General features: G+C 53.4%; 1 protein-coding gene and 1 long non-coding RNA gene across 2 annotated transcripts in view; both read right to left on the minus strand.

Annotated features, from left to right (window-relative positions):
• LOC144308463 (uncharacterized) overlaps nt 1-27,788 on the minus strand; it is an 852,603-nt gene that overhangs the window by 457,147 nt on the left and 367,668 nt on the right. The window lies entirely within an intron of this gene.
• Nucleotides 14,713-27,709, minus strand: EFNB1 (ephrin B1). Its single transcript, XM_077890021.1, has 5 exons — nt 26,786-27,709; nt 17,983-18,260; nt 17,101-17,193; nt 16,767-16,895; nt 14,713-16,607 (listed from the first exon to the last, which is right to left on the minus strand). Exons 1-5 carry the CDS (start codon nt 26,911-26,913, stop codon nt 16,195-16,197), a joined length of 1,041 nt encoding a protein of 346 aa, XP_077746147.1. The 5' UTR covers nt 26,914-27,709; the 3' UTR covers nt 14,713-16,194.

Here is a 27,788-nt window from a genome sequence, read left to right on the forward strand (position 1 = left end):
CCAGTTTCATTGTCACTGGAGCTGAGAGAAGCTGCTCACCCTCCTTGAGCAAGAGGCTGTCAGCAAGTCTCCCACGGCCTTCTCTTCTACTGGTTCCTCAGGTGCGAAGAGCCTTGGGGCTGCAAGAGGCCAGGAAAGGGTTGCCAGAGAGAAGATTCCTAATAACCCCTTTATGTCCAGGCCCTCCCTGTCAGATTAGAAAGCACCATTGTTTTCATCCTCTTACCACAACCTCAGGAGGCAGGGTGCACAAGAGAAATAGAGACTCAGAGGGGCAGTTTCCTACCCAAGGTACTAGGACTTGAACCCAGGACTGTCAAATCCCAAGTCCACTTGCCTGGGCTTGTGAAAGTCTGTAGGAATCAGACATGGAAAGAGTCCTTCATATTGCCTCTGCTTTCTTCATATTTTTGGCTTAAATGTCACCTTCTCAAAAACGTCTCAAGCCAACCCTAACCTCACAATTCCAACTCTGCATATTGTGCTCTATTGTGTCTTTTTCTGTACCTCCTATCCCATTCTAACGTAATATAGAAATTACTTATTTATTATGTCTATTGTTTATTGTGTGTCTCCGAGGGCAAGGAGCTTCATCCGTGTTGTTTATTGCCACGTTTCCTTGTGCCTGGTGCTTAATCAGAGCTGGATAGATATTTGTTGAAGCAGTGACACATGCGGTAAGCAGCTCAGAACTGGGTGGTGGAAACTTCCTCTTACCTGGTGTCCTTGCCTCCACACTCCACACTGCTCTAACAATGTAGATGACTTTTCAAAACACCAAGCTGACCAGGTCCTTGCCCTGCCTTCGACATCTCCAGGACTCCTCATCTGCTGTATGATGAACTCCAAATGCTTTGGCCCTTCATGAATTGTCCTCCTTGTCCCTCTTCAGCTCATAGGCCATGCAACACATCCCCCGCCCTTCAGCCACAACAGATGATCTGCAGCTTCTCTGTCGTGCCCTGGTCTCCCCTGCCTTGGTGCTCTTACAGCAGTCACTTATATCACAAGTTATTCATCAAAGGATTTGAGACAACTAAACAAATGCTATAAAATATAAAATGATAAAATATTTACTTGAGAGAAGTCGAGATAAGGAAAATAATAAAGCCAGATGTGAGATTCACACACACACACACACACACACACACACACACACACGCTGCCTTCTCTGAAGTTCTATACAGATACTGTAGCCTGCTCCTCTAGTAGCCTCATAAGAGATAGAAGCATCATCAATTATAAGCTTAGTGGCATCTGTAACATAAAAATAAAGCAAGTATTCCAGAGAAGCATGGCTTTCCCTAGTCAGAAAAGAAATCGCATCTCTTCCTTGGCCTTTTCCAAAGAGGACCTCGGGAGAAATGACCACACAATGTCTTCAGCATCCTTGCAGCCAATGAGTTCCAGGCTGACTTTATCACAGTGTTCCCTATAGCCACCTACTACAAGGATGGTAGGGCTGGATGCAAACCCAGACCAGTCTGTCACCAGAGTATGTAATCACTCTACTCTCCTGCTTCCAGAAGGTGCTGTGCTCCAAATACCTGGCCTTCTGAAGAAGAACTGCCTTAAGCTAAGGATAATAGGAGACTCCAGGAAATATGCTGGACACTCTGCTCTGCACAATGTCCACCATAAATATTAGTTCTCCCAATGGAGCTCTTGATAAGGCTGGGGCATCAGGGGCTTCAAGGCTGAGCTATCTGGAGGAAGATTCTGGAGTGGTACAATTGTGAGTCACTAATGCAGGGCAGAGGCCCACACTCGGCTGGAGAGCTAGGCAGAGGGGAGGGCTTACATGGATCAAAAGGGCCTAGGAGCAATTCTCACAGAGAGGCCTGGAGGGGTACCCATATGCAAAGCCAGTGTTCTCCTGAAAACAGTTCTGAATCCCCTCCAATGTGCGAAGTTCTCTGCCATCAAGTCAGGCCTGCAGCCATTTCTGTCTGGAATGCTTTCAAAGCAGGCGTTACCAATTGCCACTGTGGCCATTTAAAAACTCAATAAAACACCCCTAGAACATCTAATTTAGGCAATATAGCTTCCTGGTGAACCCTCCAAGATGAATTAGTTGCAAATTGCACCCCCAGGTAACTAAATGATTTGACCTGCTGTATTAAATTGTTGGAGAGAAACCAAGTGAATGCTGGGGGCTGTTTGCCAACATTGATGATCTGGGTTTTGGGGTAGTTGATCTTAAGGTCTGTTTTCTGATAATAATTGGGCAGTAGGATCAATTGTCTGTTGCAGTCAGTCCTACAGCATGACAATAAAGCCATATCAACAGCAGAGAGAAAAACATTGATCTTTCTATTCTCATTTGCAGGGGGACCAGCCCCGGCCTCTGCTTTGCCCAGAACTCCCATGGAGTCATTCAAACTCAAGTTCAGCATAAGTGGGGGGTGTGGAGAAGGCAAAATCCATACACCTCTCAAATGTGGTATCTGATTTCCCAGGAGACCTGCATTCCCTAACCCTGCTTTATATTTTTTAAATGCAGAGTGTTTGGTAGATGAGACCTTTCAAAGCTTTGGTATTGAGGGCAGGGAGAGGAGAGGAGTGGGGAGGAATATTTCCAAAGGACAGCTCTAGGTGGTGAAATGGTTAGGGACCACTGGCACTGAGTACCCTATATAGCTTCATGAGGATGGTCACCTGAAGTGTCCCTCTAAGTCTCCCCTCCCTGCAAAAATATCCCCCTCCCTGAACCCTGCCTTTCTAGGTGCTTGCTTTGAACCACTGGCTTTGGAGATGGATTCAGAATAAATACCTGGAAAGACAAGGCTTGTGTTCATATACACATGGATTCTTTGGGTAGGGATGGGGAGAGAGGATCATTCCAAGCTGAAGAAACTGCCTAAGTCAGGCCTGGGGAGCAGGTAAGTGCCCTTGATGTTCTGGAAGCAGTCACTCAGTTCACAATTTGTGATTTGTGGCATGAGGAGAAGGAGGGGTAAGAGAGCATTGAGTGACAACTTAAAGAAGTTAGACTTTATCTTATAGGTACAAAGGAGTCATAGACTATTTCTAGGGAGGCAAAATAGCTGAGCAGTTAAGAGGCCAAACTCTGGTATCAAACTATGTGGATTCAAATGCTTGATCAGTAGGCTATTAGCAGTGTGAGGTTTGGCAAGTTGCATAATATTGCTGTGCCTCAGTGTACCCATCTGTGATATGAGAATGCTAACAGTGATTCCATGTAAAACTGTTGTGGAGATTAAAGAAACTATCACATATGAAGTACTTAGAACGGTGCCTGGCACATAATAACCACTCACTTGGCATTAGCCTTTTTCGTTCTTAGCAGATGAGGTGATGATACTGAGTGCTTCCTCTATTCCAGGCATTGATCTAAGTGCTTTACATTATACTATCCATTCATCCCCACAAACCTATGAGCTGGGTCACTTTTTATTCTCACTTTGCAGAGGAGGAAGCTGAGGCATAGCCCAGGTCTGGAGTTTAAGAAGGTCAGCCTAGGGGTACCTGGGTGGCTCAGTGGTTGAGTGTCTGCCTTCAGCTCAGTGCACGATCCTGGGGTCCTGGGTTCGAGTCCTACATTGGGCTCCCCATGGGGAGCCTACTTGTCCCTCTGCCTCTCTGTCTCTTATGAATAAATAAATAGAAATCTTTAAAAAACAAAAAAAAGGAGGTCAGCCTGGTTTCAGTGCATAGACGGTGAATTATGAGGGCAACTGGAAGGTAAAATGGGACCAGGAAGGGGGCAGGGGCAGGGGTTCAAGTGACAGGCTGTGGGGACAGGGCAATAAGAACAGTAGCAGGACAAAAACACAGGGCCAAGGGAGACCTGGGCCTCAGCTCCCCAGGCAGGGATCAAGACCCCATAAGGCCTCTGTGGATCTCCATTAACCTTGAGGTAGTTGTGTCCCAGAAGCCTCATGGCTTCCTATGAAGCGCAGGGGGTCTCAGGTGTCACCAAAGAGCAGGATGCAAGGACTGAGCAGCCTCATGTTTTAGCCCCTTGGCCAAGACCATTCCAGCCACATATTGGAGGGAGTGGGAAGAGCCACTGGGGCCAGGGCCACTGACAGTCAAGCCTTAGTCAGTCTCCTCATCTGGGGCTCTCGGCTTACCCAATTATGATTCAGGGAGGTGGATCCAGGGTGTTTCTGAATAGTGTTGAGCAAAAGGAGCACACAGAGGAGGTGACAACAAGGTGAGAGACAGAGGAAAGTGCCAGGCGAGAGTGTGGGGGATGGAAAGCACAGTCTACTGCCCTGCCCTTCCTTAGCAAAATCAAATTGCTATCTGGCCGATAGGCACCAATAAAGCCGGTGTACACCTCACCACTGAGGGAGAGGGGAGAACAGGGGAGAATAGCGCCCCCGGACACACAAGGGCCTACCTCTTCTCCTGGCTCCTAGGAATCCTGGTGGGAAAAGAGGGTGCAGCCGCTAGAAGGACACACACTCTAGTGGAGAGTTGGCTGAAAGCAAATCCTTCCTGGCCTTTGATAACGACCACAACCCCCTCCCCTGTGCTCCTACCCCACTCCAAGCAGAGATTGTTTTCTGCTCAGGCTCTTTGGTGAAGACGGAACAAACCCAAGCAGCTCTGTCCTTGTCTGGGTGTCTATGGGTCAGGTCAGAGGATGGTGGCATCTGGAAAATGCTTGCATGTAGGTGTGATGAGAAATCACTATCTCGGAGCCCTCCACAGAATGGCAAATGGAAGGGGTTTTCACCCACATGTTAGAAGACCTGGGGGCCAAGTCCCAGATTTACCACCACCTTCCTGCATGAATGAAGGCGAGTGTTTTCTCCTGTCTGGCCTGTGGAATTCTACTAAAAGGTCTCAGCTCATTATTTTCCTAAGAACCCAACTCTAACCCAATGGAAGCCTGGGGGGACTGGTGTCATGGGCACTGACTCTGTGTCATGTTAGTGGGTCCCATCTGAATCCAAGCATCTGGAGACTGCAACCATCCTCTGCAGATCAGCATGGGGTGCAGAGAGAAGAAGGGCCTTGGAAGCAGAAAGCTCTGAGTTTGAAATCGCAGCTCTGTCACGTACAGCCTGTGTGATGTGGGCAAGTCCAGAGGCTTCTCAGATGTGCAGTGCCCCGGCAATAAACTGGGATAATACAACCAACTTGTCGGAGGTGGTAATGAGAATTTGATGACATGATACATTCAGAGCACCCACAATCACTCAGAAATTGCCCTCCCTGCTCAGCCCACCATACCCCAGCATAAGATGCTCTCAGGCCAGAGAGCCAGCCCTAGCACAGCTGGGGTTGAGAATGACTGGGGGCCCTGACCAAAGCTGGGAAGGTGAATTCTACCTCCACAGAGGGCAGGGGGCAAAGCTGGGAAGTTGGATGGGAGTGGAGAGGGCCAGAAAGGGGCTGGGGAAAGGGAGGTAGAAGCAAAGCCTCTGAATGGGAAGGAAGGCAAAGGGGGGGCAAGATAGAGGAAGTTTATTATTCTTCCTGCGGACCAATCACAGGGCTCCTGGAGTGTCAAATTCCAGCTCCTGCAGCCAGATGTGACCTGTTCCTGTTATCATGGAATATTAATCAGAGGGGCCCTTGGGTAATTGGGGAGTTTTGATTAGAGAAATAGCCCTTACAATAATAAGCAGGCAGGAGCCACCCCCATTCCTGGTGGCTCACCTCTCAAGCTCCATACTTCAGGGGCTCAGAAATCTGGACAGAGGGGTTAGGGGGGTATGAAGAGGGGGATGGTACCAAATCTGGCATGGGGACCAGGATTGGACCGGGGCGGGGGTGGTGGTGGTGCAGGATTAGATAGCTACAAGCAGAACTAGAGACTGGGAGTTCCATGGGCCTGGCGCTGGCCTGGCTTCACTCACCTCCCCATCAATCATCACATTAGCTGTTCCAGCGCCTTCCCCCTTGCTGGACCCCTCCCAGCCAGCCTTCTGCCTCCACAACTGCCTCAGGCTCTGGCCCTGCTGGGACCCCAGCTCTGTTGCAGGCTGCACATGGCCCCTGGGCTCTGTATATTTAGACGGTTAATGAATCTTCCTGTTTGGCTGGGCCAGGCTAGAGCCTGAGATGCAGAGAATGAGGGCAAGAATGGGAAGGAGAGTCAGCACAGAGAGCCAGTGTTGGAGACTCTCTGATCACAGGATCCCAGACCCAAAGCATGAAAAGAGCCCAGGCAATTCAGCTCAAGTAATCCAGAAGTTTGCCCCTTACTCCCCATCCTCACCCCCAAATCCCTGGGGCATCACAACCTGTGGCCAGAAGACCCAAGTTCTAGGCCTAACCTTTGACTTGCCCCCTCCTTGGGCCTCATCTGCCTCTTCTCCATGTTGAGGGCATTGGACTAAATTTCTCTGTTCATCAAATTCACTCAGCACCTACTATGTGCCAAGCTCTGTCCTGGGCCTGTAGATTCAGAGAGAAGAAAACATAGCACAGGCTTCACCCTCGAAGACATCATGGTATAATGACAGAGGGAGTCACGCAACTATCTCACACTGAGATAGTAATCGTCATAGTAAAATGAATTGAGTGATGATGGCCTGCCAGACCCCATGCTGAGGGCTATACATGGCATCTCTTTAACAACCCAACACTATTGGTGGTATCAGCAGGCCCATTTTACAGATGAGAAAACTGAATTACTGAGAGGTGAGGAACTCAGTAATTGTGATCCAACGTGTTGGAGCCCAAGGACACTCATAGACCTCAGAAAAGGAGCTGGGAAGCTAATATATGCTACCTCAAAATATTTGCATCATTACTGAAGCGGGTGTGTGTGTGTGTTGTGTGTGTGTGTAGGTGTGTGTGGTATAGATGATGAACACTTACCAGAGAAGGTGGCTTTTGAGGTTTCTCCAATTCTTTGATATTAGAAAAACCCTAAAACTATGTACAATTGCAATGAAAATCCTTTACACGGGCTCTTAATCCACAGTGGAATTGTTAGGTCAGAGGGTCTGCACCTTTTAGGGCTTTTGATATGCATATTATTAAATAACCAGCCTCCAGAATGGCTGCACCAGCTTGCCTTTCACCAGCCTACTAAGTGTAGATAGAAGCTATTTAGCATAGCGTCTTTTTTTCAATGGTCCCTGGAAGCTTCGGTCACCCTGATGAGGATGTGAACAAGAATAGTCTCCAGATCTCAGGTTTTGGTTCATGGGCTTCTCCTGAACAGGGCAACACATGTTTCTTGATTTCCCATAAGCACTACAGACAACAACAAGAGCACTCCTGCTTTGGAACTGGATCTCTGCTGCTGGAGACAGCAGGGGATGGGTGTAGACTGGCAGGGGATGGGTGTAGACTCCGGGTCGAGAGACACTCATTAATCCATTCATCAACTCTGTGCTGAATGCCAGCTTCACTGGCCCAAAGGAACCCACATTTTAATGGGAAGTGGTGGCTCTCTACATCAAAGTTCAGTTGGTGCTTTTTCCCAAGCAGTTTTGCTTACATCATTCCATTCCAAACAGATGAAGAAACCCAGGCCCCAAGAGCTAAATTATTCAAGTATTAGTGGGACACTCAGGTCTCAAATGCAGGCATCCTGACCCGGAGTCTGAGTTCCTGGGTAGAGGGAGAGCACAACAGACTGGGTGTTCCTTTCTCTGGGCCTTTGGGAGCTAAGGGGCCAGCTAAGCCCTGGGACCAGGGCCTGGAGGCACTTGCAGCCACCACTGCTGGATTCCCACTGGAACCATAATGACCTAGGCTGAGGCTGAGACCAGAGAATCTCTGGCTACTGAGCCTCCGATTCCAGTGGCTACAGAGACCAGCCTGGAGCAGACTGCCTACAGCTGGGTGAGGAGAACCGAAGGCTGCTTCAGGACTTGAAGGCTAGTAGATGGCATGCATTGAGCAGTTACCAGGGCTCTGTTCTCAGGGATTGCTATGTGTGCATTCATGTAATCCTCACTGCAACCTCATGAAGATAGCTATTACTCTCAGGCCCGTCTTACTGAGAAAAAACCAAAAGCACAGAGGGGTTTCAGTAACTTGCTAGAGAATTCATAGCTAGAGAGTGGTAAAGCTGGGGTGCAAACCCTGGCAGCCTGACTCCAGAATCTAGGCTCTTAACTACCACAGCAACCAGAGTCTGAAGCCATGTGGCTGAACATCAGTGGTGCAGGCTGCAGAGCACAACTTCGCTGTCTCCTCTGGCTAGCACACTACCACCTCACCTCACTAGCATGGCAACGTACTCGAGCATTTGGACTCTGGAACCAGGCCTCTTGAGTTCAAATCCTTGCTCTACAACCTCCTAGCCATGTGCTCATGGGCCAGGTACTTTCCCTTTCTGAGCCTCTCTCTCCATATCTGTAGGACAGGGCTAATCATAGTCCTGCCTCAGATAAGGCCCTCTCTGAAGCCTCATTGAGACCTGACATGTCAATGGAGTAATGTTTGTGAAGTGTTGAGCATAGTGTCTGGTCCATAATAAGTATTCAATAAATGCTATTATTGTAGGGTAATATAATTAGATGCTGACACTCTAGATTGGCTGGACAGTAACATTAACATGTAGAGGGCCAGAGCCAGGGCCCTGGGATGACTGTCCCAGCCCATCCAAACCCCTTTATCTGACAAACATTTCAAAAGTTTATTGATACTGCCTCTGTACTAAACTCTGTTCTGGTCCTCATTCTAGGTGAAATGCAGAGATGAACTAGACAGAGTTTCAGCCCTCCAGAAGCTCACAATCTAGTGGGAGAAACAGACACACGCCACACAGCATGAGCAGAAGCACTCTAGAGAAGAAAACTCTACCTTTGCCTGGATTTGTAGGTCAGGAGTGTTCATGAAGATCAATAGGAGTTTGCCAGGCCAAGGGCAAGTGGGTGGGCATTTCTGGCTGATGGAAGTGCATCCAGAATGGCTCAGAGGTTCAAGAGTGCCTGTCCTGGTCAGGGACCAGTGAGTAGTTTTGTGTTGTTGGGATGTAAAGTGAGTATGGGGTGGAAGGATGACAGGTTCAAAACTTAAAATATGGACAGGGGCCGGATGACCCGGGGGCCCTGATAGCTATGCCAAGGAGTTGACGGATTATTGATACATTTGAAAGGTAAACAGAGATTGACAATATCAGAAGTGAGTTTGGGAAAGATCATTTTGGCTGCCGTTTTGTATAAGAAGGGGACAGGATGGAAGCAGGGAGACCCCTGAGGAAGCTATTGCCATAGTCCAGGCAAGAGATGAAGGCAGCTGGAACCAGAGTGGTGGCATTAGAGGTGGTCAGTAATGGGCAGGGCCAAGAGGTGTTTCAGAGGCAGAACTGGGGGATTAACCCTGAAGTTTCTAGCATAGGCTTGTCTGTGGCACGACCAGGTCTGAAGTGGGAGCAGACACCTGTGCTCTGTAAACTGTTCTTTTTCCCCTTTGGTGTTTATTTTTGTTTCCTTGTAAAGTTCATTTCAGAAAATTCTGACCTTGTTTCAGCTGAGCTGAAAAAAAAGGGAGATTTTTCCAGACCTCAGCTGGGTTCCCAGGTTTTACTGGTGGCAACCCCAGCAGGGCAATTGTACACAAAGCTAGGAAGATCTGGCAAGGCTAGGGCCCAGGAGAAGGTTTGGCATGGCTTGGCAGGCCTGCTGGGGCCGATGAAGGGGGCAGTGAGGGGCTGGAAGGGGGTAGTGAGAGCAGTTTGGCCTCGATCAGAGGATGGGAGTGGGTGGGCTATTGTATAAAGCTATAAATGAGCAAATATCGCCTATTGACTGTTTCGATGGAGAGTGGCTCCCTTCCACAGAAAGTGCCCCTAAGTCATAGATACCTCTGGCCATTTCTTCTCTGGATTTGATACTCCCAGGCCCCACGGGGAGGTGCCTCAGTTGAGTGTGCTAGAGGAAGGAATCCCAGAGCCCACAATAAATAAGCCGGGGTGGGGGCAGGGCTTGGGAGGCTGTGTGCTGGTTTGAAGGGGCAGCAGGCTGCGAGTCAGAAGACCTGGGTGAGGGCCAGTCCTGGTGAACCTTCTGCGTGACTGTGGGCAGTTCATTCCTCCCTGCTCTGGCCTCAGTTTTCTCATCCATCCCACAAGGGATGGACATGAAGGTCTCCAAGCGCCATAACAACTTGAAAGATTCCATTCACTTCTCTGATCTGCCCAGGGGGAGGCCTTGGGGGCTGGGGCACCAGCAGGGGCTGAGAATTCCATAGCAATTTGCATGTGAAAGCATGTTACTGCCATGGCTATTAGTGTGTGCAGGGGGGCTGAAGCAGTGGTGAGGACAGCTAACTGTCAGGCTGGCTGCCTTGGTGGGGGAGGGAGGGAGGTGGGGGAGGGAGGGAGGCCAGTCCTGGAGGTGTGCACAGGAGGCTGCACGGCCTCCCTGGTCTCCCAGGGAAGGGCGAACCATCTGCCCTTTAAGGCCCTGCCCAGCTGAGATGCCCAGTTCTGGGTCTGTCCTCTACAGTTGCCCCCAAACTGTTGTACCGAGTGACTTCAGAGCTGTGTAAAGTGCCACAGGAGAGGGGGGCTCCCCAGGGAGTGGAGCCAACTATCAGGGCCTTTTCTAGGTCTGCTCTGACTGGGCCTCCACCTCCCAGGGCCATAATGTGTCGCTTCGGTAATTGCCTTGTGTAAACTTACACAGTTTGTGGATATAAATACTGTGTATGTATAGATTTGTTTCCTTCACTCACAGGCACAAACTTCTGGGGATTCTGAGAGAAAAAGCAACAACGTGTAAGAAAAGCACACAACTGTGGCCTAGGAGGCAGAGGAGCTGGTTCCGATGCCTGGCTCTGCCAGTACTCCCTGTGTGCCCCCTTGGGTAAGTCCCTTCTGGTGTCTGGGCCTCAGTTTCCCCCTAAGGGGATTGGTCTTGCAAAGAAGCTCTCGGGAAGGTCCTAGCTCTACAATTTCCTGGCCTCTGACTTCTCAGATTCTACTGAACAGGCATGAGGGCAGCCAGGAAAATCTGGCTAGTCCCCCTGAGAGCTGCCCAGCAGAATCCAGACAGCGTGAAATCCCTGTGATGCAGGGTGGATTCCAGGATCTCCTTGGCTTCCCCTGCTAATATGGAAGCTAAGGAGCCACCTGGAGTCTCTCCCTAGGGCCCTGGCCAGAGAAAAGGGGGAAGCTCCTCTCTCAGAAGCCAGTTCCTCTGAGCCTCTATGGAGGCTGGGAGAGGTGAGCCCACAGAGCCACAGCGGTAGGCAAGGGCTAAGAGCACACATCTCTTCCTTTTTGGCTTTGGAAGTGTTTATCATGGGTATATTTTGCCCAGCCCCCAGCCCAGGAACTCAGGACAGGGGCGAGGGGAGGCAGCCTGGAGACTGGAGCCTCAGGATAACTTCTGATGAGGATGTTCAGGAACTTTGCAGAAGGCCAGCTTTGGTCAGTGATGATGGGAACAGCTGGAGCTTGGGGTCCCCAGGAAGCCCAGCTGAACTGCCCATTCCCTGCCTCATGATAAAAGCAACAGGTTCCATTTATTGGTGCTTACTACGTGCCAGGCATTCAACACTTTATGGGGGGGAAATGGATGAATGAATGCATGAGGGCTAACTTCAGAACCCAACTTTCGGATTCTATTCTGCCTTTCCCATTCCCACTACCCATCATCACGCAAACAGCGAAGAGCTAACCAGGCACTTAAAGGCCTTTCTAAAATGTGAGGTCCCTGGTAGCAGGGACCTTGTCTGTTCTGTTCATCACCATACCCTAGTGCCCAGACCAGCAGCTGGCATATAGTAGGTGCTCAGTAAATATTTTCTGACTGCATGAAGAAATCTTATTCCACTCCTCATTACCCAGACAGGGAAACTGTGGCCCAAATAAGCAGGGATTTGCCTGCCTCTGGTCAAACACAGTCATGTCGGAGCTGAGACAGGTCCTCAGTCTCAAGCCTTTCGGGCCAGGGCCCTTTCCCCTTGTATCAAGGGGCCCTGCAGCAAACTCCTCCCACCCTCCCATATCCCTTCACATACTCCTTATTCCCCCCAACCCCCTTGCTTTTCCTCTTTTCTTTCTCTTTGCCAGCTGGGTGACTAACCATTGGAAACAGAACCTATAATTACTATCTCCCCCATGACCTTAAAGTTGCTTTCAGTTTGGGATCCCCTGTCCTAGGTAGAGGTTGATCTCTCCCTCAGCAGCCTCTCAAAAGAGAAGCCAACCTAATAAGCACCAGCTGGGGCCCCAGCCCCCCAGATCTCACAGCCAGCTGTACGGGAGACCAACAGCAGATGGGCAAAGAGGGTCTCCAGGCCAGCTGGGGCTGACTCAGCTGGGGTGTCAGTGGGACTGTGACATGCCTGGGCAGGATGGGAGGCTAGGCAGGAAGGCTGGATTTCTGAGAGTGACTGATGCCAGGTGGCCAAAGGGCTGCTTGCTCAGCAGGGGCAAACCTAGGAGAGTCCCAGATGGGCCTGGGTTCTTTGGCCCACCCTCAGATCCCTGCCTAGAGTGTGCCAGGCCAGCCGCATCCTCAGGGAGGTCTCCTGCAAGCATAAAATGGAACAGTGCAATAAATCACAAGGGCTCTGGTTTTCCAGCTCCACAAGGCTTGTCCCTTCAGGGAAACTGAGGCCTGGTTAGCACCCGCCCAGCTTGCCACATTGGTAATCTGGGTTCAGCCTGCTGAGGAAGCCAGGCAGCCCCACCCTCACCTGGAAAGCATCCCTATTCTATCCCTGACTCACTAGGAGCTGGGGCCCAGCTGGGACAGGAAGGAGAGCTGAGGGTGGGGCCCGTCTGGGGCCCTACCACAGGAGGCTCACACCTCCTGCCTCCACCTAGCTAAGTTTGGTCTCTCTCTGACACACACAAACTGAAGGGAAGGTGGGGGAGGGCTCCTGTTCTCTGAGGTCCCTAAAGCACGCTTGCTCGGTCTCACCTGACACTGGGCAAGGGGCGAGGGGTGGAGAGAAGGCCAATCACCTTCAAGGAACTTCTATTTGCTCCAATCCTAGCACTCTGGGGATCACTTGATGTGCATTCCTGGGCAAGTCACTGCCCCCAAGAGGGTCTCTGTTTCCTCATCTCAAATATGAGGCTAATGATTCCCCACTGTCCACCCTCACAGGAAAGTTTATGAGACTCAGTGTAAGTAAGCTAAGTGTTTGAAACACATGGCAGGCACTGTCCAGGTGAAGGACACTCTGCCACAAGGAGCTACTGGGCACCACTCTGTGGCCAGCACAGCTTGGGCACTGAGCTCAAACCAGCGCCAGCCATAGCACCCAGGCCAAGGCAAGTGGGAAGAGCCAATCACAAATCTGGGCTGTCAGAGAGACTGTCAGAGACTCTGCTTTCTCCTACAGATTTTACTTCACACCCCCACAGCTATTCCCAAGGGGCCCCAGGAACTCCACCCCCTGCCTCTGCCGCCATGGGTAGAGTGAGGGCAACTAATATCATGGGCTGGGTGGGGGGGACCACCCAAGGACACTCAGTTGCAGGAGTGCATGAAAGGATCACCCAACCCGGGTCAAGCTCCACCTCAGTGACATCAACCTGGCCTGAAACAGCCCGGGTTAAAGACCCCGGACCCAGGCTGTGGGCCCCACTCTGGGCAGCCAGTCAAGTAGCAGAGGCCCCATCTGATCCAGGCACTTCCTTTGGTTAATGAGAAACCAAATAAACAGCCTCTGCCCCAGCTGGCTCTGGGAGTACCCCAGCCAGGCCCAGCCCAGCCTTCCCTTCCCTTCGCCCTACAGCCCTACAGGTCCCGTGGCTCTCCTCCCCCTTCCTTCTCCATGGGCTTCCCACTTTCCTCATAGCCCTGCCTGCTCCTTGGCTGGTTCTCTGAAGCTTCCTCCTCTGGATCATTAACTAACCCTCCCCTTCCTTCCTCTTTCTTCTTTCCTCTAGCCTTCTTACCCATTTCTAGCTACTGGGATCTCACTTGTCTCCTCACCTGACATCTGCCTTAGTCATCTCTACTGGGAGCACCCCCCACCCTACCAGACTGGAGCAGGAAGGCCCCAGGCCCTGTCAGCCGGCATCTCTGTGTCTGAGGCCAGATCCTCTTTACCTTCCCCCAACCCAGCCCCTCCACGTTCCTGGACCATCAGCCTGGGGAAGGGAGACCAGGGGCTCATGGCTGCTCATGGCTGCCCAGCTCTAGGGCTTCATCTGCTAGCCAGAAGCTCCTAAGTATGCCACGGTGAGGATTCTGGTGTGGCCCACCTCTGGAGAAGACAGGAGAGGAAGATTCTTCTGGCTAAGAAGGGAACTGGGCAGCCTGAAGCAACCCCAGTACTTAGTGGGCCACATCTGAGGCCCAGCTCTTGGAAAGTTATTTCTATCCACTTTTAGGTGTCTTGAAGCAGAGCAGGGCTGGGCCTGCCAGCAGGTTCCAGATGTAGTTCCAGCCAGGTGGTGGCAGTACCGGCAGACACACCCAGGTCCCCATGGGAACTCCCCTCCCCCATCAACTCTCTCTAGCTGGGCCTAATGACAGACTGGGCAGATGCTCATGGCCTATGCTACAGAGGTCACAGGGTGGACAGGGAAGGGGAAATGGTCACTGGCTCCAGCCAAACAAGAGGATAGGGGGAGAACAGGAAAGGCATAGGACACTTGAAACATCTTGTTCCACTAGGAAAACCATCCTCTTCCCATACCTGTCCAGATCTTCAGTGGTTTGAGTACAGGAAATCTCTCTCTCTCTCTCTCTCTCTCCCTCCCTCCCTCTCTCTCTCTCATACACATACACACACACACACACACACACACACACTCACACACACCTCATTCCCCAACATCATGACACCATTTTACACCCATTTCTCCATGTGGTTAATTTTTTTTTTTTTAGTTCTCATTTTTTCTAAGAAAAAAGCAACAGGAAAATAATTCAGAGTTTATACAAAACATCTTTACATTATTTTTTTCCAAAAAGACTAGTATTTACACAAATGGCAACAGAAACAAAAACAAAAAAACCCTCCCAACTGCCACCTGGAAGGGGCTGGCTGTTTTGCTCCCTCTCCCACCTGGCACTGGGGTGGGCAGCTGGCCAGGAGGCAGCGTGGAGGTGGATGGTGTAAGGCCCAGCTCCTTCCTTGGCCACTCTGGGAGTGCCTGCAAAGCTCACTCAAGTGGCAGTCTGTTAGCAGCCGTGCTGGCAAGGAGCCAGGGTCAAAGTGCACGGCGTGCTGGCCCAGCCCTGGGCAGCCTCTTCCTCTTTCCAAGTCCCAGCCTAAGATTGGAGGGACCAGCAGAAGCTGGGTTGAGGGGGCACCCACCCGTGCTAGAGCCCAGAAAAGGAGCAGGCCACCTGGCCTTATACCCGCTTAGGTCTCTGCCCTGGGCCTCTGTTTCCCCACCAGGCCAAGAGATGCCAAAGATGAGGAGAGAATAGGGTGGGGAGGGGGAGGGGGAACTCCCAGCTCTGCAGGGCAAATAGCCACCTGGGCACCTCACCTCCCTCCACCCCCATGAGGTCATCTGCCTGCAGCAGCTCTCCTGTTCCCCAGGCAACAGCCAATTAAGACGTTAATTACCGTGAGAGTGAGGGAGGCAGGAGAAGCCCAAGAATCCCACAAGGAAGAGATTTTTTTTTTTTTTTTTGGTGGAAGGGTGGCAGCCAGTACCCCATTGCCAAGATCAGCTTTGTAGAAGGAGGGTCAGGAGGGTAGGGTGAGAGCTTTGCCCAGTGGTACTCTCGTCTTCCCTCATGGGCAAGAACAGCTCTGGCCTGCCACCCCTCTCCTAAATACCAAGGAGTTTATAAAAGAAATGCCATCCTATACTTCCTGGCTGGCCATGTCCCACCCCAGTTCCCTTAAACTGGGCTGGGCCAGGCCCAGAAAGCCTAAGGAGGGGCTGCCTTTTACATTTTTCTTTAAAAAACAGATGAAAATGAGTTGACAGCTACAAAATGAAGACAAAAACATTAAAAACAGTGATGATAGCGGACGAACAGTCCTGGGAAGTGGGGAGAGGGAATGGTGGGGGGCAGGGCCAGAGGGGCATTTTCCTACCCACTGTCCATCAGCATCCAGCCCTGCCCTCCAAGGGGCGCCCCTGCAGAGCCCAGAGGCCTGGCCGGAGGGGGAAGGCACGAGAGCATGGGGGCCGGGGGCACAAGCGCCCCCCTCCGAAGCCCAGGGGGGCAGGGTGAAAGGGGGGATTATAAAAGCCAAGAAACTACAAAACTAAATACAAAGGTGGGCACAGCTGGTCAGGGAAGGGAGTGTGGGGGAGAAAGAAGAGGTGCAGTCCTGGCTGACTGTCCCTTGGGGGCCCGAGGCCGCCCTGGGCTCTCAGACCTTGTAGTAGATGTTCGCTGGGCTCTGCGGTGGCATCTCTTGGACGATGTAGACGGGGTGCCCGTAGTCCCCACTCACCTTCTCGTAGTGGGGGCAGTAGTTGTTCTCTGTAGTCCGTAAGGGGATGATGATGTCGCTGGGCTCTGTGCCTGCTGTGCCACTGCCCCCCTTGGGACTGGCCAGGGTACTGAGTGAGAGGGCAGGCGCCCGCTGCTGGGTGTGCTTCCGATGCCGCTTGCGCAGCTTTAGTAGCAGAACCGTCAGGAAGATGATGATGAGCAGGAAGATGACACAGCCAGCACCGACGGCAGCGAACAAAGCTACCTTGGAGTTGAAGAAGCTATCAGGGTCCCCACTGCCACCTCCGCTTGCACCTGGGCCGCTTTTCTCTTCCTGGTTCACAGTCTCTGAGGAAGGAGACAGGAGGAGAGAAATGATCAGCCAGGGGTCCCCGGGCCACAAGGCCCATTTCAGCCTGCGTTCTTTTCCGCCTTTCTTTAGAGACAGGGCCTGAAAAGGCAGCTAAGCAATGGCTTCTGCCCTCTGGCAGACACCTATACACTCACCGTGCTTGCCGTCAGAGTCACCCAGGGAGCCCCGGCCGCTGGGGGCCTGTGTGGCCGTCTTGATAGTGTTGTCCGCATCCTTGCTGGGCCGGCTGGTGGTCAGCTGCTCAGGCGTCACAGCATTGGGGTCTGGGGGGTGGGGAGAGGTAAGGTGAGGGGAAGACCCCACTAGCATAGGTGCCTCAGTCATCTAGCACAAGCCAACAGTGACCTGTATTATCAGACCTCAGACACTCTGACCCTATTGTCCCTCCCCTACTCCCAAACACACCCATACCCGGCCAGGGATATCTGGTGCCAAGGCTTAATGGGAGCCCTCGCACTGGTCACTCACCTTGCCCCACCTTCATGACAATCTTCATGGTGCGTGTACGGCACACACCTCCCTCCCGGTTTTCCAGTCCTTCCAGGCTCCCATTAGATGTAGCTGTAGCAAGAGGCCAGAGAAGTCAGGGGGAGAGAAACGTCTGTCCACACTACCTAGAAATCCGAGTGCTGTCTCAGCCCGGAAGAACAGAACCTGGAGTGGGGGGAGTGATGAGGAGCCCCCACCCACCTGTGAACTTCTGCTTATCTTCCTCGCGCTGGGAAAAGAGTAGCTAGCCAGGCCCAGCCCGTGTCAGAAACCAGCGCTTCGCCCAAGGGTGCTGCTCCTTTATCGTGACCAGGCCTTTACCCTTCTTTCTCAGTGGACACTAAGGTATCTTCTCATTGGGCGATGTTGCTTAGAGGCAAAACCATTAGAACTGGAATCATGGGGGAGGCTTCTATACAGACTGGAAGGAATCCAGTCAGGTGAACTGAGCTGGAGTCCCAATGGCTGGAGTTCCTAACTCCCTGAGTGACATAGGGCAAGAGGCTCCTTTGTCTCTTGGGGTCAGTGTCCCAGGAAGAGAAAGGCTGAATAGCCAGCCAATCCCAAGGGGTTCTCTGCCAACTCTGCCATTCTCAAGATCAGACCTTACGTAAGCCAAGAAAATGAGAAAGGGCACCGGGAATTGGAGTCTTTTCCCATCCACCTCCTAGAGCTAAGGTGAGCTGACAGCCATCCCCTGGTGAATGTTAGGGCCTGAATTCTAAAGCCAGGCTGGAAGGAGAGCACGCCAGGTATTAGAGGGGACCAGACCAGGATAGGCCGTGTGCTGACTCACTGCACTACCTAGAAGCTCCTACTGCTACAAGGTAAGAAAGAACCATATGATGGGAAGGGACTCACAGGTAATGTAGTAATCATGGTGCTTCTTAAACTCCAGGCCCATGTAGTTGGGGCTGAACTCTTGGAACTTAATGGTGAAGCGGATTTCCTGCTCTGGCCTATTGCAGGTGACTAGCACGTTGGGGTCAAGCACAGTGCTGCAAGCAGCTGCCTGCTCAGGCCGCACCAGGTACAGCTTGTAGTACTCGTAGGGCCGCCCTGCTTCTGCTCGGGGGCAGATGATGTCCAGCTTGTCTCCAATCTTTGGGTAGATCACCAGGCCCTTCCCACTCAGGAACCTGCCCAGAAGGGAAGACATGGTCAGCCTCAGGGTCAGGGGTCCTGAGCCATCTCCCGAATCAGGGGCACAAGCGATGAGGGCCAGGCTGAGCCTACTGGATGGAGATGGTAAAAATAGGCATTCTGTCCTTCCGTCATCCTCAGGCTGGGGGTGATGAGAGAGAATCACACTGCCAGGAAGGTGTGGAAGGGGTGGCCCATGGGCAAGGCTGCCAGGCTTTGACTGCTTGGCAGGGTGGGGCAATGCCTAGCTGGGGGAGCCCTTTGTCCTAATGTGGCATTTCCACAGGGGGTGATGTGGCCCTCTGCCTGGAGGTGGCAGCCCTGTCCCCTTCCCACCCCCATCACACTCACATTCCTTCAGAGCCACTGCTACCATCTCCCCAGCACATATATGTGTGTGTGCACACATGTGCACGCACACATACACGTACACACACACCCATATGCACACAAGCCCACACATGCCTTAGCCACCACCCTGTGGCTCCCAGACAACAACTGGGGGAGCTCAACCTGTCTAGGACCCATGCTTTCTCTCCCATCCTTGCTAATCTTGGACATGATGGAAAGATAGGAATAGGCATCACCTGGAACCAAGGGGTAATGGGCACAGTCTCTGGCCAGGTATGACTCCTCCACACAGCTCTCCCCTCCACTCCCCACACCCACAGCCCAACATCTCATAGGGGAACCCATCTAACCCCCAGAATGCAAGAACCCGAGTCCTCAGACTTGACCAGTCTCAGTCCTAAAAAGAACAGAGGGAGGGGAGATGGGACTCAAGCATGGACAATAGATCACGTAAGATAGGGCCCCAGGAACCTCACACATCTGCGTTCCAAACCCCCACCTCCACACTGCCTCTGTTCCAGATCCTGAGAGAGATGGACAATGCCTCCTGATCCAGGTTCATCTTCCAATCTTGAAGGCCAGGCATAGGGAATAGCAGGGGGAGGGCAGCCACTGAAGCCCACCTAGCCATATCACTCCATCCTTGCCTAAGCACACAGTAAAACAGTGGTGCTATCTTGGCCATTTCTGAGCCTGGGCAGGTTGAAGCTTGGAGCAAGGCAATAACATACAGGAAGAAGAAAGCAGACAGACTTTGGAATCAGACAGATCCAGCCCTTCCTAGCTCCGCAACACTGGATGAGCTACCCAATCTCCCTGAGTTTCAGCTTCCTCACTTATACACTGGCAGTGGTAAGAGCCCCATGCCCCTAGGACTCTGGAGGGGGAACAATGGTGCATGCAGAGTGCCTAGCACAGAGTAGGTACTCAACGGGTTTGACTCCTGCTTAGAAACAGCCTGGTCTACCAAGAGGCAAGAGGCCAGATACTAACAGCAAGTACCTAATGAGTCCAGTCTTGGGGTTTTCTGGTGGGGTGGGGGAGGCAGGGGGAAGAGGAAGATAAGTTATGGCCCCATCCTCAAGGATTGTCTGCTGTGATGTCAGAAAAGTAAAAATGGTGCACGCTTTAGCAATAGAAAGTACCAGGCTAGGCCATCTGCAGGTTATGCGGAAGGATAGTGGTTCAAACCACAAGGGCTGGAGGCAGTGAGAGGAATGGTCAGAGATGGTTCCTCAGAAGGAATGGAATAAAGTGGGTCCTGGGTGAGGAATAAGATGTTAACACAGAGAGAGTGGACAAGAGTGGCTGGAACACTACCCCCAGGCCAGTGACTGACCCCACTGTTAGTAGAGAGAAGCAGACAAAGAGGAGGAAAAGCTCAGCTAGGGCCAGACTGGAAGGCCTTGAGGGTCACAACAAGCAGTGTGGGTTTCATCCCGCTGGAGACAGACCTTCTGGCAAAGACAATGATGGGTTGAAAGCAGGGCTTCAAGAGAACAAAGTTGACAGGAGAAGAGCATGGCTCTACTTCCTGGGGGCCCATTGGCACAGGAGGGACTACAAGGCACATGGACCTACTGGGAGCTCAGTGCCCTCACTCATGGGAGGCAAATGATACACCAGGAGGTGAGTCTAGACCAAGCCAATGAAGAAAGGCAGCCCTCCTTCTATGTTTAATGAGGCTTCAACAAGCTGGGGCCTGCCACCTTGCTATACAGAAGGATAAAAAGCACAAGAAGGTCTTTCCCTCAGTACCTAGCTTTAGTGCGCTCCAGAGGTCCAGAAAGGAGGCAGGCATGGGATGAAGCCCTTACAAACATTTGAGAGGGAACGCCGTCAGCCTACGCACCACAAAAAGGTGAGAAGTTTCACCAAATAGTTCCTGAGGCATTTGTTTTTTTCATTTTCCAATCCTCACACTGGTTCTACCCAGACACCAGGATCAGATAACTTCTAACTTCTTGAGAGCCAGAGGAGCCTTTCAGATCCACTCAGTCCAGGCTCCTCATGTGAGGCGGTGAGTGATCAGATGAATGCTCCTATTGAAGAGAGGTGCTCAAAGCCAACCAGAGGAGGCTATCCCCATCCAGGATGTTAATCCCTAGGGGTCTAAGAAGACCTAAGGCATTGGCTGAATCCTTGTATAGCTGTCAACAAGACCCTACATGGAAGTGACAGCAGGTACACAGAGGGCTTGTAAAGGGGTACAGGCCAGCTCACTTTTCTCAACACTTGGCCCTGGCTTTCTCACCAGGGAGTGTTAGCTGTTCTGAGCACATCTATGGCCACTCTGGCCCTGGAGCTCTGCAACTGAAACACAGGGCTTTCAGCTACTTGGGGTTCTACCTTGAATCCAGAGATGTTGAGGAAACAGATGTTTATATAGTGTATGGAGGAGGAGGAAGAAAGAGGACTATTGCCCCTAACACCCCTCAGACTCTCTTCAACCTCAGCGATGGCTTCATAAATATTCATAAGGTCATTTGCATAGCAGCTGGCAGAGGGGAAACTCACCTTCCCCTAAAGTGCAGAAGGGAGAGAAGCCTGATGAAACCTGCCTTCCCTGACCCTGATCCCCCATAATGGTGCCTTCTCAGCATTTTCTCCAACACCAGGAAAACTGCTTCTTGGCCTGTGAGAAGCCCAGGAAAGGGGCAAGGGGACCTAATGGGTGGGTATATAGCCTGTGAGAGCACAGCCTGAAACCAGGTACAACACCAGTCATACCTTACAGAAGGGTGGGGGACCCTGCAGGTTTCCCTTAATACATATCAGGTTAGGAGTAGGGACAACTGAGGAGCAGGGAGAGATTGTCCCCAAGTTAAAACTCTTTATACCCTACTTCTCAAAAACTACTACTTCCCCCCATTATCTAGCCAAGCTTTCTTGCCTGGGGCCACCCCCAGACAAAGCCCTTTTCTGGAAAATAAGGGGATTGACAAGGCCCAGCAGGAAGCCTGAAGCAGGTCGCCATGGTAACCCCTGAGGCCTTCCCTCCTTAGCTCCTGATAGCCCCGGGACCCCAGTGAGCCACCCCAGGGAGTAAAGAGACTTGGGGGAGGCAGCCCAAGCATTCCACCTCCTGTCTTATGGCCTACCTCTTCCCTTCCACCCTAGCCCAAGTCTCTCTCTCAGCCTTTCTACTGAGCCAAGAAATGCGGCCATGACTGCTAATAAAAATCTCTGTATGTGAGGAGCCTGAAGGGTCTGGGGCAGTAGCCTGGTCAGAGGCTTACCGCCCTCCTGCTTCTTTTGTCCAGCTGAGCCCCTCTCTACCCAAACACATACAGTCTGCAATGGGCCCAGCCTGCAGCTGTGGGGGTCACCTCCAGAAAGGTGCCCATGTTCTACGAGGCCCACACTCCCTTCCCTTTCACCCTTCCCACAGGCTCTAGGAACCTGTGGTCAGAGGGTGGCTGAAGGGAGAGCCTGGTCCCAGGTCACGCCAGTCCAAGTTTGGTAGAAGACTCTAGCTGAGCCATGGCCTTGATTCAGTGACCCCAGCAGCACTGCGCCTGCACCTGCAGAGTGGCAGGACAAGTAAAAGACGGACCCCCAAGCCAGAGCTCAAGTCTGCTCTCATCCCAGCAAGGGTGGGGAGCCCCCAAATTAAAGGCTCCTCTTTCATTCCCCCAGCTCCACCCAGGCCCCCGAGGCGGCAGGAGCAGGCCTGGCGTGTCCCAGCAGTGCCCGCCCAGGCGTGGGTGGGCAGGAACAGTGGCTGGGTCCTGGCACACACAGCACTGTCAGAGGCAGGGAAGCCAGGAGAGTCGTAGAGGAAGTCACCCTCCCCACCTACACTGCACTATGCCCTCCCCTCTGCCCCATCAGGCTAATACTTGGGTCCATTGGGGGGTGGGGACTTAACATCCCTTTCCTTGTTTGCTTTCTGTGGGATCCCTGAGAGGGAGTGAGATTCTTGGCCCAGAGAGGAACCAAAGGTGCTGTTCAGAGCCCAGGAGAGAGTGCCAGGCAGTGAGCTGACTTCTAGTTCAGATCATCCAAGCAGGCTGCCTGCCCTCAGAGGCAGACCTAGCAAAATCAAATGAGGAAGCCAGAGTACCACTCATCCCACGCAAGTAGGGCCTGAGTCACAAGGACAGATGCACACACACCTGTGAGGTAAGAGGGGAACCCAGGGGCAGGGAGCTGGCACCTCTTTTCCAAACCCCACCTTGAATTCCTATCTCTCTTAGATTCCAAGGTAGCAGGATGGCATGGAAAGAATGGTACATGGCAAGCTCTACCCCCTATGTGCTGAGTTTAGACAAGTTGCTTTCGTCTTCTACGCCGGGCCTTCTAATCTGGAAATGGGGGCAATTTGCACTCCCGAGGGCTGTTGGGAACAACCAATGAACTTACGCAGGAGGATGCTTTGGAAGTAGCAAGGTGCCACCTGACTGTTGTTGGTTAGCCTACCAAACAGTACCATTTAGAAGTAAGAAGCTACAGGAGCTTCTGATCCTGGCTGCTAGCACCTCCACCCAAATGACCACCATGAAAACACACAAAGGAGAGGCTTCTACGGTTCCCAGGGCCAGGAGTCCAGAATGTGGCTGGTGAGCATCCCCCCCACCTCAGCTCCCCTAATGATCACAGAGTGGACCCTCCCACACACCTGGTGTTCTCATGGCAACCAGCAGCTCCTGGATGGCCTACCCCTTCCAAGGTCCCAATCCCAGAAAATGGTGGTATCCAGGGCTTTACCCATCCCCATCCACCTGAGCTGATGAGGCGGTGGAGAGCCTGAAGAGACACAGGGAGTCCTTGAGTTAGCCCCCACCCCAGCCTCACAGGCCCTTCTTGCCCTGGCCTGGCTGCCTGGGGTGGGGGTGGAGAGGGAGGGGAACAGGAAACTTTAGGAGCTGCTGGGTTCCTATCACTCTCAAGCCCCCACCTGTGGCCAATCAGCCACAGAGTAGAAGAGGTCAGGTCCCTAGCCGCCCCAGAAAAGGGCCCCCAGAGCTGGCCTCCCCAGGACTGTGAGTTGGAACAGCTGTGAGGGGGCTGGGGCCAACATTTTGGCTTGTAGCAGGCAAGCCTGGGTTGGGGTCTGCAGCTGCCCCCACCCATGCTGGATGGAGTCAAGGGTCTGGACACCAAGCTGAACCCCCCACCCCCACCCCCTTATAGGGAAGGTGTAATGTGATCTCCGGCACATTCCCACTCCCTGGAGGTGGGGGAACCTGAGTGGGGGGCAGGAAGGGGTCAGAATGGGACTGAGAGACTGAACTGCAGCAGCTGGACTTGGCTGAGGACTCAAGTGTGAGGCCTGCCGGCTGCCCCAAGCTCTCAGGGGAAGAGGCTGGGGGAGGGGGCCGCTCCGGGACCTTCCATCACAGTCCCCAACCCACCCAAGCATGTGCATACACTCCAGTTTTTCCCAACCTGTAGTGGGACTCAACCTGCTTCCCCACCCAGTACTCATCAGGCAAATCTGACAAGAGGGGCCAAGGAGGCAGAAGCTTTTGCCACACAGGGACCTCCATGCTGAAAGACCCCAGCACCAATTTGGGGAAAGAGCCTGGAAGTCTTAAGCTAGCCCTTCCGGATCCCCTCTCCCCATCAGGGCTAGGGCTGCAAGCACCCTAGAACCTGGAAACATACCCCCAGCCCCACCACTTCTTTATTTTGATTTTTTCCCCAAGAAGGAAGCAATTAAGCAAGGTTTATAGGCACTGGGAGATTCGGGAGGGGGGGGTGTAGTGCCAGCTTCTGACAAGGCTGAGGAAAGAGACCAAAAAGCAGAGAGGAAGAGGGGAGGGACGAGAAAAATAAGCCTGTGAGGGAGAGCATGGGCATGTGCGAGAAACAAAAGGACTTGAGCAAAAGAGGCAGAGAGTGACTAAGTGAGAGGGAGTGTGAAAAAGAGAGAGAGCAGATGAACCTAGCTGGAGAGGGAAGGTGAGCACAGCTAGAAGAGGGTGTGAGAGGGCGAGCAGACACCACAGACTGGACTGGAGAGGAAGAACTCTGCCAGGAGGCAAAGAGGAGACAGACAGGGAGAGACTGTTTATTTGAAAGGCTGTGGCAGCCTGAGGGTTGGATGCTGTGGTAAAGGCAGCCCCCAGAGCTCCAGTGGAGCTGAGGACAGTGCCTCCCTCCTGGCTTCCTTGCCCCCCCGCCCCATGCACCAACACACACAGACCCTGGGGCATGGATGGAACTGGGGAGGTTGTATGCTGGGACACCAGGATCAGTCCTCCACTATTCTCAGGATCTGCTCAATTACAGGATGGAATTTGTGCAGGTCCTACTGAGTCCTCAGCCACCAGCACCCCTGTGCCCCCAGATGCCTGCCCTCAGCCTGAAGTGGACGGTGAGGTGGGTAGAACCCAAAAACCTATAAACTGGTCCAGAGCACTTAAGGCTCAAGACACAAAATGGGAGAAGCTCAGAGAGATGTTATTTCTCCCAGCACCTCCCCCCAACTCTGCAGGAGGGCTCCTTTCCAGCTGCGGAGCTGCCTGCTATCTCTGGTTAGAGACCTGAGAGAGCAATTAGGTCACTCCCATGAGCCCCTATAATGGGCTACCCCAGGCAAATTTCAGCTATCCTGGCTCAAGAGAGAGCATTTCCAGCCTCTACATCCCCTGTAAGCAGGGGAGGAACAACCTTTCCCCTTGGGTTAAGCAGCTCAGGGCACCCAGACTATCTCAACTCCCTGCTGTTAGAAGAGAGCTGTGATCCGTTTGGCTTCTGGGTGGGGGAGAAATTCTTGTCAATCCCTTTCCTTGTACCTTGTTCCCTTTCTGGAACCCTCAACACTGACCTTGTTTTAGCCATCCTACAAACCCATAAATAGGACCCTATCTTAACCCAAGGAGAATAGAACTAGAGACACTGCCATCTCCCACTCCAAGGCTGAGAGGAGCACTGTCCCTGGAACCTAAGAGGCCAAGGCAGGCAGGAGCCCAGGAAGTTAGCCCAGGAGCCCAGGAGACTGAACAGAAAGAGATCCCAGATACAAAAATCAGAGCACAGAGGGCAGGCCAAAGCCCCCCAGTTTTCCAAGTAGGGGTATTTACACATTGCCAGGATCTCCACAAAACAGGAAGAGCAATCTTGACCCTGGATTCCAACCCCAGTGCCGAATGCCAAAAGAGTAAAAGGTCCATGGGTCACTTCACAGCCCCAACGACTCTTCACCTTTTCACGAACAGCCCAGAAACCACTGAGCCACCGCCCTAAAAGGTGTGTGTGTTGTTTGGGGGTGGGGGGAATTGTGAAGGCAAAGGAGGAGGAAGAAAAGAAAGGATCTCCTTTACAGAGCTACATCCCCATCCCCTTGGGAAAAGCTATGCATAGCTCCCCAATCTGAGGGACATAGGGTGGGGGGCCACCAGACCCGCCTGGGCAGGAATCCTTGGACCCCCACCCACCTCCGTCACTAGCTCGCCAGCTCGGACGCCACTCTCTGCCTGGGCTGGCCCTCGAAGCTCTGCCGCTGCTCCACTGGACCCCCGACAGGCGCTGGATCGAACCCCCCCCCAAACAAATCCCCCTCCCACTCCGCCCCTCTCCACCCGCCGCCTTTGTGAGCCCGGGAGCGACGCCCGCCTTTCCACGGCCCCGGCAGGGAGAAAAGAGCGGCTAGAAGAGACGGCAAAGCGAAAAGCTAGGGAGGCAAAGAGGGAAGAAAGAGAAATGAAAATGGGAGAAGCCCGAATGGGGGTACGGGCGCTGCCACCCTCCCCAAGCGCAGAGTCCCGCGCCGCGGTCCCTTCACAGCTAAACGAACGAGAAGCCTGCGTTCCGGTCTCGTCCCCCACCCATATCAAGCTCGCTCCTCCAGCGGCTCTCAGAGAAAACCGCCACGTTCCCAGGGGCCCCATGGGGGAATGCGTTCTCTCTCCCACCCCGCTCTCGGGTGCGCCCTCGAGCGCCTGGACTCCCAGCTCCGCCCGGCGCGACCGTCCCGACTCGATCCGGGACATGCGGAGGAGAGGGTGGGGAAGCCAAGGGGTCGCAACCCAGCCGAATGCCCCCGCTCCACCCTGCCGCACCCTGCCCCGCCCGCCCGCAGGAAAACACACTCGAAAACGCCAGAGACAAAATGGGGCGCAGCTCCTCTTTGGAACACCTCCCCACACGCACTCGGGGGCGCGTGGCCTTACCCAGCAGGACTGCCTCCCACCCCAGGGACTAGAGCCAATAAGTTACTCACTTGGGGTTGAGGGAGCTCCAGGACACGGGTTCCAGGTTCTTGGCCAGCGGCGTGGCGAGCCGGCACAGCGCCAACACGACCATCGCCACAAGCCACTTGCTGAGCCAACGCTGCCCAGGCCGGGCCATCTTCCCGGGAGCAGGCTGCACTTAGAATCCCCTGGCGCCTCCTCAGCAAAGCGGCCTCGCCTTCCTGTGCTGCGCTGCGCTCTGAACCGCTCAGGCGCCCATCCTCCGCTGTCGCCGGCCTTGAAGTGCTCCCCTCCCGCCGGCTCCCACGTCGCTCTTCTCTGCCCGGCGGGCCAAGACGACTCACTGGGCAGCCGTCCCCAACCCGGGCATGGGCCGTGGTCTCCGAGGGTTCGCTCCCCTGGTCTCTCCGCCGCACGAGGCGCGACGGGGGCTCTGCGCCCCCGGGTGATCCGGCCCAATTCCGCTTGGCTCCCCGAGACTGTTCGGGACTGCGTGCCCCCTCCTTGACTGGGTCTCCCCGCCGAGGACTCGGTGGCCGCCCCGACGCCTCGACCGTCCCAGGATCGACGCCCCTCGGAAGAAGTGGCAGTCTCCCCACAACGCAAACTCAGTCCGGCGGCCCCCGGCTGGGTCGCCCTGTCACGGTCTCCGTTCCTCCAGGCCACACTGGGACTCTGGGCTGCGAGCCCCCCGACAGCTTCTACTTCAGCGGGGGCCCCGTTTACCGTACTTAGAAGAGCGAGAAGACGCAACCAAGAGAGCTAGTCCCATCAGTTTATGCTTCTGAAGCCTCGGCCGGGTAGCCCCGCAGCCCCGTCGCCGAGTCCCAGCTCCCCAGCGATTGCGCCCGAAGGTCCAGTGCGAGCCAGTGCGAGCCTCACACACCTCCCACTGCTGTCCAGCGCGCATAGACTCCGTCGGCGGCCGCTGAGCTGTCTACTCCCCTGCTCAGGCGAACGCAAGGGCAACCCTACTCCTCCCGGCCAATAGTAAGCTCCGTCTCGGGGTCCTTGTCCCATGCCACGCCCCCG

The sequence above is a fragment of the Canis aureus genome, chromosome X (assembly GCF_053574225.1).
Source record: "Canis aureus isolate CA01 chromosome X, VMU_Caureus_v.1.0, whole genome shotgun sequence".
NCBI lineage: Eukaryota > Metazoa > Chordata > Mammalia > Carnivora > Canidae > Canis > Canis aureus.